The sequence below is a fragment of the Theropithecus gelada genome, chromosome 15 (assembly GCF_003255815.1).
Source record: "Theropithecus gelada isolate Dixy chromosome 15, Tgel_1.0, whole genome shotgun sequence".
Lineage (NCBI taxonomy): Eukaryota > Metazoa > Chordata > Mammalia > Primates > Cercopithecidae > Theropithecus > Theropithecus gelada.
The window spans coordinates 89,518,787-89,531,329 of record NC_037683.1 but is presented as its reverse complement, the minus strand read 5'-3'; the positions used below and the strand labels follow the sequence as shown (position 1 = coordinate 89,531,329).

The following is a 12,543-nucleotide window of genomic DNA, read 5'->3' as shown; positions in this document are numbered from 1 at the left end:
GCATAGGTTACTTTCATAATTAATAATGAATATAAAGTAAATTTCCTCCAAATTTCTAAATACAATCTTCCTATGTGTTTGAATAATTTTCTCAGATGATTTTGTTTCTAATCTTAACCTCCTTTTACTCTTCTTTTAACAAAGCACATTTTTAACTTTTTACACACTAAGCTTCCAGTTAAGATTTCCATCGAATGAAAGACTCCCCAGCAAAAATAAATTTGAAAATTGTTGTTTTATGTGTTCTGCTTCAGTGAGATGCCTACTAGTCTGTTAGTAAAACCAGCTACTGAATATGGGGCATTCTTTATATATACATGAGCATTCATGAGGTTATGTGTATTACTAATTTAAGTATTTTCAGATTAATGAGAAAGTCCAGATTGCTCTTTATTATAAGAGCCATATACATACAGTTTTATGATTAAATATGAACAGTGCTTGGTTTACTTAATTTGAAAGATCATTCTACTGAAAACATAGAGATCACAGCAATTTGTAGTCTGTGGCTTCAGCAATGAAATCACCAGATTACACAGAATATATTCATTTGCTGTTAAGGCACCTTGAAAGAAAACTTCTAGACAATGAGTTAAAACATTATCCTATGATTTAAAAGACTCTAATATAGAGAGCTGAAAATTGACAAAGAGCTAAAAAAGTGAATGTTTTAACCAACCGTGAACTATCTTTCAGCTAGGAAGTACCTACAAAATAAGTATATAATTTTCTCCTCCAGTCTATTTCAGAATAACTAGAAGACAGCTTAGCTCAGTCTTCTATTAAAACTCTAACAAAAATCCCACAGAGATGTGGGCAAATCATTATTTTTACTCCAGCTGCAACATTACATTAATCAACAATGCATTCCACTATAAATATCTGAGCTGGATATTTAACAACCCTGTGGTTAGCATCATTTGTAGTTAATTAAATTTGATTCAACAACTTTATTGAATACTCACTAGAATTCAATGCACTGTCTAGGTTTTGCAAAGCCCATGAAGATGTATGGAGCACAAGGGCGGCTCTCTAGGAACTCGCAATTTAGTATGGAAGATATACCCAGAACTAACTCTGATATAAAGCACAATATGAGAGGAACTCTATGTAACAGTAGTAAGAATATAAAGCACAGGTAGGGTCTGTTTATAGTTAATTCTAGTTTGGGCAGTGAGAAGGCTTCTGGGAAGAGGTAAACTTTTTTTAGCTGGGGCTTGATGGTCAAACAGGATTTGGGCTTACAGTGGGAGGACTTGGGAATGGGGCACGGGAACTATGTAGGAAGAACAAGGAAAACATTCTGTGCTGTTGGATAGGAGTGGAGCACGTCTACATTATAAGGAGTAAAACAGAGGAGGAAGAAAAGCGAGGTTAGGGCCAGATCAATAATGGCCTTAAATGAACAAGACTAACCGTATGCTTTAAATCACCCAAAGGTCCATTCATGAAAAAGAAAAAGACATTACTTCCGGTGGAGCTCTCCTCCTCTCATGATTACAAAGATTAGTATCCTTATTTTCAAAATTTAATTTAAATAAGACAGGATTTCTTAAGATCTGTAATTTGAAATAGACATTTTATTACATTAGATTATATGGTTAGTTTTTTGGGGGAGAGTGGTCAATCAATTTTTTGGTGTAATTAAGGAAAAGAACGATGCATTAAGCTACTTGGTTGTAGAGATCAGGAGCTGGAACACAAATAATATTGTCCTGGGACAGAGGTGGGAGAAACTAGGGAAAGTACTAAAAAAAGGGAGATGCCCCAAGGGGCATCACTATGCAATCTATTCACTACCTGGAGAGTGTTAAATTATCTTCACTCAATTTCACAGTCCTAAGAATGTATTTCTCTGAATGCAAGATTTACGTATTAATACATTTTCTTTGAAAGAATTTAAGCACTGTAATGTACCTGTTTTCTTCAGAAGAAACTCTCTAGCTCTTAGTTCACTGGCAGAACAGAAATAACTCACAATCCCAAATGTTCATCACCTCTTTCCATTAGCCTACCTGCTGGCTCAGCCTAAGAGCTCCATCCAATTCTCTAGACTGCAGCCAGAAACCCATAGATTCTTCATATGAGAATCATCACCCATCCACACAGTATAAGCCTGCATGCTTTTAAAACCTACCATTCTAACGCCGTTTTCAAAGGCTTGCCGGGTGAGGGGGGCTGGTCCGTCCACAGTCTTGCCATCATCATCCGGGCCCCAGCTGGCGCTGTAAATGTGCACGTGCTGGGGGTTGAAGCTAACTGATTTTGCTTCAACCATGTCCGTGACATCTCCGTCCAGCATTCGCACTCCTTCAACACAGAAAGGAGAACTAGTTCATTACAGGGCTTCACTACACAACACTCCAAAAACACAGCTGCAGGATTCTCGGGGGGAAGAATACATTTTTAATCAACACTTAAGTGTGCATATCTTCCCCTAGCAAAAGGATAATGTATACTTTGCAGGCAGTGTCTTGGGCAGAAAGGATGTCACATTGTATATAAAAGAGCAAAACTTAAAAATGTTTTTTAATCCATCATTTTCTTTTTCTAAGGTTCCATTCCTTATAACAGCTGCCACAGTCTCTCCCTTTGCATCCCTCTCTTGAGTGAGTACTTGACAAAGAGATCTTCAAGCAATTCATCTTCCTTAAACTCTTTATTGAATAACTTGTGTTCTTAATTGATATAAAACATTCTATCTAACCTTAGCAGTCATATACTATTTGGAAAGCTGCCAAGGTAGGATGGTCTCATGTCTTCCATATTTAATATTAGCCTCTAATCATAAGATTGATGTGAACTTAATGTTTCTTTTTTTGCTAAGTTATTTATGTCAAATAATAAATGAGAATGATCTCTGTGGATGCAACAATTCAAATAATTCTCAAAGGGTTTTAGCCATGTTTAGTTATTAATCTTCATTTAAGCATATTTCTATCAAACAGATACGAATTTATTATTAACCCTACTTTGCAAAAAGAGACACTAAGATACTCAGAAATAAATTCTATGCTAAATGTCAGGCTTTCCTTTTTCCTTTTATTTTGGAGGCTCATAAAAACAACCACAACCAAGCATCTAATTGTTACGTAAACATATCTCTCCTTCAGCTTAAATTAAATGCCATCACTGAAACACTGTATCATTTAAAAATTATATTTTTACAGGCCAAATTTAATCCTTAGGAAAACCTCGTCATCAATAGGATTTTAAGTTTTTATTGGTTATCAACAAATGGGGATTAAATAATAAAACCCCAAACCAAGTTGCTTTAGATAGAGTTATGTGAGTTGAGGTGGGAATACTGGTAGAAATAAAAATATTCTTGAAGTAACTATATCTTCCTTGTGCATTAAAAAAATGTTTAACTTTTAACTATAAAACTTGCAAACAAGGAAAAATAGAAAGAATGAAGAATGAACATACACATACACATAGCCACTACTCAATAACTGTTACCATTTTGTCTCATTTTCTTAATCCAAAAATATAGATATTAGGTTGAACCATTTTAAATTCCATGACAGATATGACCCTTCATCCTTTAAAATTTTTTACAAAAAAGTAGGGAAATAAGTTCCCATGGTCATCTAACATCTAGCCAACATTTCATTCCCCTCCATGTATCTCTAAAGACATTTGGGTGTTAATGTCTCTTGACTGTCTTTCCTCGAGACTTTTGAATTTTTAATGGAGATGTGTGTTAACAGGAGAGGCGGAGAATGAAAGCTATGAACAAGTTCCATTACAAATTTTGGAATGAAAATTGGAAAGCTTTTCCATGGTTTGTTTTGCGTGAGTAAAAAACCCTACATAATGATCTCAATGTACTGCATCCTGAGTAACCACTGGCCTAATTTAATTTAAATATTCAAAATTCACCTGCATATTTTTTAGCAAAGAAAGATGAACGACTCCATCCTCTTACTTCCTATTGAAAAGCATAAAATGAAACTATTTTATTGGTACAATGAGGTCTGAAATAAACACAGTAATTGCCCCAAACAAGGTCACTAGTGTTCTAAATGCCAACAGGAGAGTAGGACATAACACTTGAATTCAGTTTCTATGTCATGTACAAAAAAATGCTTGTAAATCATACTTAGAGGGTGATGTTCATTTTCTAATAGAAATTTCACAAGAAAGATTTTTACTTTGTCAAGTTTAAAGATAAAAGGCTATTTTTTCCTCATTTAACTCCAAGCCTTCATGCCTTGGGTATGGGGGTTAAATTTATTATTCAGAATGTTCTTGTTTTAGAACATTTTTGATTTGTTGCCATACATTCCTTTTTTTTTTTTTAAAAAAAAAAAATAAGGTTCTGTAAGCTAGGTCATTGGTTTATCTGTGAGTTCACAAGTTCATCGTCTCATTTTTTCAAAATTATTAAGATTTCTGGGTTTGTGCTGGAGAGTAATGATAAGAACCCGGAGCTGTGTGTCTGTGTACGCGAGAGACTATATCCTGGACCATGAGAAGGGCTGACCTGGCAGCCTCTGATCTAATTCTCTTGGGATCATGAGGGGCCTCCAGAACTCTCATCGTTCTTCAGGGAATGAAGAATTTTTTTCTTTGCCTCTTTTCTTTAGCTCTTTCATATGCATTGTGCTTAATAAATAGCACATGCTCCCCGCTAATTAATTACTGCTTAACAAACTATCATACTCATAAGAATTCAGGGGGAGAAAAAGGAAAGAGATCAAATGCACTGTGGACTGATATTCAAGGTAGATTCAGAAAGCCTTTTCTTAGTTCTATTATTGTATACCTTAAATATTTCATGTTAGGGAAACTCTATATTCATATTCCTATGCCAGACAGAATTGTCATTTTAATTTTTTAGCTCCAACACTATTTCCCACTTGAAAACAAATAGTGCATTGGAAACAAGGAGGTCAACCTGGTTCCAGGAGCTTCATTCATCTTATGACGCCCTTAGGAGACCCCTAGGGAATACCTTCAGGCATAACGATAAAATCATGAGGATACATAGACTGTATCACAATATTTTCTTCCCATTTGTGTGTGGCTGTGGCACCGGGCTGTTTCTTACAAAGATGATTACAAATGGGAAGGTTAAGAGTTTGCTTTTATTAATGCTCAAATTTATACAGCTTTGGCTGGGTCCTTATAATAATTGAGTTTGTACATACACATGCCTGCATACAGATATAATCTGAATCATTCATAGAAATAGTATCACTATGTTATGGGACTACAAAAGGAGATTTTTGCCATGTATCATTTTAATTACAATTAAAAGGAACTTTTTAAAAGCCTAAGCCAAAGGAAAAAAACAAAAACAAAACCAGGATTTTTTTACTTTGAGAGAATTACAAAATGCTTCTTTCCATAGAGGTATTATGACCTAATGTTTATATGATTAGTTCTTTCTGACCCAGGCACCAATTGTAGCATTTTGGTACAAATGTCAATGACCCCCATCTTCACTACTAGATAACATTTTTTCAAGTCTGTTTAAAAGAAAAGTGTTTACAATAGTTTAGGGTGACTGCTTCAGAAGTCTTTAACTAAATACATTTAACAGTGCCTGCTAACATGGTCATGTTGGGGCCAGCAATAGTTGAACGCTATTACGTAAAGACATGCCCAATCGTTTAACCTCCATTTAAAAAGGATTCTGAAAGCCAGTCAACCAAAGAGCTCACTGGTGCATTTCTACATCCACGTAAGTTGGTTTCCCATACCTCCGATCTTGGCGTTGAAAGCAATTCCGACTGTGCAGTGCGAATTGTTTGCAGCGGCTGCCACTTCCCCAGCACAGCGAGTCCCGTGCCTGCAGGCAGAACACACACACTTTCTAAAGTAAGACAAGCACCATTCTCACAAAGCCAACGCATCACTGCCACCACTCAGAGTGGTGAAGAATGTACCCAGCTGTGGTGTTTCTGGAACTTCCTTCCCAAGTAGCACTTTGTCTGTCCATGGCAAACTTCTAGCACTTAATTAGACCGTTCTGGATTATATTCTTGACATGTTTATTTTGGATATCTTGCTTTCCCAACCGGACAATCTCCTTGAAGGATAAAAGTTAGAAAAACTCTGTTTCTATATCCCCCAAACATCTACTGATCCGCATAGTGGTCACTGGATATATGTGCTACCAGATGTTTGAAATGTGACTACTGCAACCTCATCTCAATTTTTTATTTAAGCTTAAGAACTAATACTCAAATCAATTATTAGAAAACTTAAGATGGGTATGAGAATCTACTTTTTAAATTGTAAATTTAAATACAGATCAAGTATTTCCAATACAATTTATTAGCTGAAATGTGATATGCTTTAAATAAACACTGGATTTCAAAGATTTTGTATGCAAAAATGAAAAGGTAAAATATCTTATTAATGATTGTTTTATACCAGATACATGTTAAAATATTTTATTTAATAAAATATGTCATCCACACTTATTTTACTTGTTTTCACCTTTTTAAAAGAAATGTGGATACTAGAAAATTAAAAAAAATACATTTACCGAAAAAGCATTCTTTGTTATTTCTTGTCACAATAATTTTGTGCCTTGATCAGAGAAATCTTTTAGCTGAAAGAACTTCTAAGATCCTCTTTTAAGGACGGCAAAGAAGTTTTCAGTATAAAGTACAATTTGCTTAGAAATGGTGGCCTAAAACTGTGTGCTGAGAAGAATTCTAAAGTGTGGCTGAGCCCAGAGAAAGAACACTAAGACTGACCTCTAACGTCTGCCATGCCTGCAGAAGGGGGATGTAACAGTCACTATGGTTTATCTGTCATTGCTAGTGAAGTTAAATGCCCATCCCTTCCCTTGTTTTTAGAGAAGAGGGCATCTAGGACCAGAGATATGAAAAGGTATGTTGAGAGTAGCACAGTTAGCAAAACAGTAACTAAAACTCAAGTCCCCAAATCCATTTCAGTGCTTTTAATTTCACAGCACAGCTGCCTCAGACCACTACTCTCTGTGCAACTATAATCAAGTTACTGCTTACAACTGAAAGGTACACATACAAGTTTACAGAAAAGAGATATATACTGCTTTTTTCACTTAGTAATATTATGCATATCTTTCTATATAAATATTAATCTATATATTACCTTAATGGTTATTAATGTACTACATAATTCCTTAAATGATGTATATAAATGTTTGTGTAGTGTGTGTGTATCTGTCAATATATACACACACCATAAGCTTTTTAACAAGTCCTCTTTTCCTGCAACTTTGCTCAGTTATTCACTAATATTAACAACAATATGAAGAGCAATCTTGAGTACAGATATCATTTTATGGCTTGGGACGAATTCCTAGAAGTAGAATTACTGGATCAAAGAGTAGACAGTATGTTGTCAAATTGTTAACAGCACACAAAAGTAATATAACCAAAACTCATAAAAGTTGCAAGATCGAAACAATTACTACACAACGAAAACTACAAAAAACAGATCAAAGAAATTGAAGAGAACACAAACAAATGAAGAGATGTTCCATGCTCCTGGACTGAAAGAATTAGTATTGTTAAAATGTTCATACTAACAAAAGCAATCTACAGATTCAATGCAATCCCTGTCAAAATACCAACGACATTCTTCACAGAAGTGGAAAAAAAAAATCCTACAATTCATATGAAACCACAAAATATTCCAAATAGCCAAAACAATCCCAAGCAAAATAACAAAGCCGCAGACTTTAAAATATACTAAAAGTTGTAGAAACCAAAACAGCATGGTACTAGCATAAACCAACAGAACAGAATAGAGAACACAGAAATAAATCTATGCATATACAGCCAACTCATTTCTGACAAAGGTGCCAAGAACATATACTGGGGAAAGAAGAGGCTCTTCCATAAATAATGCTGGGAAATCTGGATATCATATATAAAAGAATGAAACTATTACGCACCCCCCTCCACTCACCTCTCACCCTATATGGAAATCAAATTAAAACATAAGACCTGAAACTATGAAACTACTAGAAGAAAATATTGAAGAAATGCTTTGGGACATTGGTCTGGGCAGAGATTTTTTTGAGTAACACCTCAAAAGCTCAGGCAACAAAAGCAAAAATAGACACATGTGATTATATAAAGCTAAAAACCTTCCACAAAGCAAAGGAAGCAATTAACAGAGGGAAAAGACAACTCACATAATGAGAGAAAATACCGGCAAACTCTCTGACCAGGGATTAATAAACTGAATGTATAAGTAACTCAATAGCCAAAAGCCAAGTAATCCAATTTTAAAATGGGCAAATGATTTGAATACACATTTCACAAAAGAAGACATATAATTGGATTACGGGTATGTGAAAAAAATGCTCAACATCACTAATCATCTGGAAAATGCAAATTGGAGCCACAGTGAGATATCTTACCCTGGTTAAGGTGACTATTATCAAAAAGACAGAAAATAACAAATGCTGGCGAGAATGCAGTGAAAAGAGAACACTGCTGGTGGGAATGTAAATTAGTATAGCCACTAGAGAAAACAGTATGGCGGGTCCTGCAAAACCTAAACATAGATCTAGCTTATCATCCAGCAATCCCATGGCTGGGTATATATCCAAAATAAAGGAAGTCAGCCTATTGAAAAGATATCTGCACACTTATGTTTACTGCAGCACTATTCACAATAGCCAAGATAAGTGTCCATCAACAGGTGAATGAATAAGAAAATGTGGTATATGTACACAATGGAATATTAGCCATAAAACAGAATGAAATCCTGGCCAGATGCGGTGGCTCATGCCTGTAATCCCAACACTTTGGGAGGCCAAGTCAGGAGGATTACTTGAGCCCAGGAGTTCAAAGCTAGGCTAGGCAAGATAGGGAGACTGCGTCTCTACAAAAATAAAAAAGAAATTAGCCAGTAGCCAGGTGTGGTGGTGCACACCTTTTGTCCCAGAGACTCAGGAGGCTGAGGTGGGAGAATCACTTAAGCCCAAGAGATCAAGGCTGCAGTGAACCATGATCATGCCACTGTACTCCAGGCTGGCTGACAGAGCAACACTCTGTCTCAAAAAAAAAAAAATTAAATCCTGACATTCTCAGCATGGATGGAACCAGGGGTCATTATGTTAAGTGACATCAGCCAGGAGCAGAAAGACAAATATCGCATGCTCTCACGCATATGTGAAAGCTAAAAAAGCTGATCATGAAGGTAGAGTAGAATGATGGTTAAGAGAGGCTGGGAAGGGTAGGGCAGTGTGGGGGATGAGGAGAAGTTAGGGAATGGGTACAAAAATACAGTTAAATATAAGGAATAAGGTCTAGTGTGCAATAGCACAGTAGAATGATAATAGTTAATGATAACTTATTGTATATTTCAAAATAGCTAGAAGAGAAGATTTGGAAAATTACCCACAGAATGAAGATACATATTTAAGGCAATGGATAACATAGTTACGCTTATTTGATCATTATACATTGCATGCATATATTGAAATACCATATATAACCCACAAATATGTACAATGATTATGTATCAATCAAAAATTTTTAACAAGAAAGTATTACTATAAAAAATTAAATTTTGTGCATGGTAAACGTAAAGGCCATAAGCCAAGCTGAATGACATATGGAGAAAATATCTCGATAAACCCCATGTACACACACCCCTGCATACGAGTTTTTCAATCTCTTTCATCCTTGGCAATTTGACATGAAAACTGTTATCTCGCTGTTTCCCACCTCCTGCCCATTATATTTGATGTTGAACATTTTTCAAATATGTATTAGCTATTTCTATTTCTTGCTTTGTAAATAACTTCTTCATGCCCTTTGCCCAAATTTCTTAATTTCCTTCCTGTCCTATCTGTCACAAATGTTTCCAAAGTTGATATTTGGAACATACAATCTTATTTACATCAATTTTGGGTTGTCATACACAATTTCATTTTTTTTTTTAAGAGATGGGCTCTTGCTCTACCACCCAGGCTGGAGTACAGTGGCTTGATCATAATTCACTGTAACCTCAAACTCCTGGGCTCAAGCAATTGTATCACCTCAGCCCCTTGAGTAGCCGGGACAACAGGTGTGCACCACTACAGCAGGCTAATTTTTAAACTTTTTTATAGAGACAGGATCTTGCTATGTTACTCGGGTTAATCTCCAACTTCTGGCCTCAAGTGAATCTCACATCTTAGCCTCCCAAACCAATGGGATTAGAGACGATCTTTAATTTTGATGTACTAGTAATTATCTTCCCATTCTGGTATGTGGTTATATCATTTTAATCATCAAAAAATGATCAATTTAAAACATTTTTCAAAATTTTTATAGATTGATATATAAGAGATGTACATATTTTCAGTATACATGTGATAATTTAATACATTCACATAATTTGTAAAGATCAATTCAATGTAATTGGGATATCTATCATCTTAAATATTTGTCTTTTCTTTATGTTAGAAACATTTGAATTATTCTCTTTTAGATAATTTGAGATATACAATAGATTACTGTAAACTATAATCAATTGTAAACTATGATCAAAATAAAAGAAAAACTATTTATTTTGGAAACTCCAAGCTCAACTATTAATTTTCTCCCAAACCTAGCAATTATTAACTATAATCCTTCATTAGGCTTCATAAGTTATTTTTATTCAAATGTGTAATTTCTTTAATGAGACTACTGTTCTTATAGTTCATTGTATCTACTATTAATTAATGCCCAGTGCTACTGAATCACAAGGGCCTCTATTTTGAAATTCAGCTCTGGTTTATTTTTGGCCCATGGATTACTTGTATGTTTTGATATTTAAAAATATATGTGGGTAATTAGTTATCTTTTGATATCAATAATAATCTGATTAACTTGTGATAAAATAATATTATTTATATGAACCAATTCTTTGGATTTTGTGAGATTTACCCAATGGCTGAGTTTGTGATCAATGTTAATAAATGTTCCATGTGCTTGGAAATGATGGCTATTCTCCAATTATTCTTTATGTGTCCACCATATCAGGCTTATTTATTATACTGTTGGTTTGTTAATATGCTTTGCAATTTTATCAATTTTGTTTTACTTAGAATGGAATTATTAATCTTTCTAATGAAACACACCATTTATAAATATGTAGTAACACTGAATGGCTCTTGCAGTTAAAAAAAGATATTTAGTGACTATTTAATTTGTATACATATGTTTTTTACTTTCAAATACTCTATGTTCATATTAGTTATGTCTCTTATTAAAAAGAATATAACTTGGTCTTTTTTGAAACTAGACGTTCAATGAGTCTTTAACTAGAGAGTAAGACCATTTATAGTAATTGTGTTTATTGATATATTCATGTTCATTTCTGTAACCTTTTTCCCTATATCAGCTTGGTTGTTATGCATTCTATTATTTAGTGGCAATCCTAGGTATTGGATCACAAATACCTAACCCAAAGTCTAAAGTTATCAATCCTCTTTTTCCAAACAATGCAGACGTTAGACTGATTTAACTCCGATTACTCATCTCTTATACCCATGTACAAGCTTCCTATGATTATAGTGATACCCTGGATTTTTTAACCCTAGAAATTAATTAGTTACTAATTTGAACAGTGTTTGTCTAGATTTACAAATACAGTTGACCCCTGAACAGCACAGAACTTCTTAGGTCCACTTATATATGGGTTTTCTTCCACCCCTGCCACCCGAGACTGCAAGACCAACCCTTCCTCTTCCTCCTCAGCTTATTCAATGTGAAGGTGATGAGGATGCAGATCTTTATGACGATCCATTTCCACTTAATGAATACTAAAATAATTTTCCTTTATGATTCACTTAATAACATTTTCTTTTCTCTAGCTTGTTTAATTGTAAGAATATAGTATATGATACATGTAACATACAAAATATGTGTTAATTGGTTGTTTATGTTTATCAATAAGGCTTCCAGTCAAGAGTAAGCTATTAGTAGTTAAGTTTGGGGGAAATTAAAAGATATATGCAGATTTTCAGCTGCATGGAATGGAGTCAACATGGCTAATTACTGAGTTGTTCAAGGGTCAAGTGTACATTCTTTGCTCTGTTTCTTTTTGTAGCTCATGCTTCCCTCTTGGATCATTTATTTCTTTCTGAAGAACATTTCATAAATATTCTGGGCATTTATTCTACAAATGTGAAAAGGCCTTTCAGAGAGTCTTGTGGCTCTTGAAAGTCTTCAGAAAATAACTTTTTACTTTTCTTAAAAAATGATTGCACAGGATACAGAGTTCTAGAGTAAGCCCACTTCAAAAGTGTTATTCCACTGTCTTCTAGCTTGCATTGTTTCTGGTAAGAAATCAGGTATTTGGGCAATCTATTTGTCTCAGATGTTTCTCTGTTTGACTTTTTTTTTTTTTTTAAATTCTGTAGGATAAAAAAATTTAAAACATTTATAATCTTTTAGAATTTAAAAAATTTCTTTTGAGGAATTCTTAAACCTGTTGTTATAAAGTCTAATTCCTCAGAATTTTCGGCTTTACTTTCTGAAAACTGCCTTTCTTTCTCTAGTTCCTTTTTCAAAGTCCTTTGACAAACCTGACAAAAAAAAAAAAAAAAAA

General features: G+C 34.4%; 1 protein-coding gene across 2 annotated transcripts in view; it reads right to left on the bottom strand.

The window, feature by feature from the left end:
- PCSK5 (proprotein convertase subtilisin/kexin type 5) overlaps positions 1-12,543 on the bottom strand; it is a 466,873-nt gene that overhangs the window by 285,139 nt on the left and 169,191 nt on the right. For both annotated transcript variants that reach the window (XM_025360325.1, XM_025360326.1), the window contains exons 6-7: positions 5,712-5,800; positions 2,138-2,310 (exon numbers count right to left, since the gene is read on the bottom strand). In XM_025360325.1, the coding sequence (XP_025216110.1) occupies positions 2,138-2,310; positions 5,712-5,800 (262 nt within the window). The remainder of the gene's footprint in view (positions 1-2,137; positions 2,311-5,711; positions 5,801-12,543) is intronic.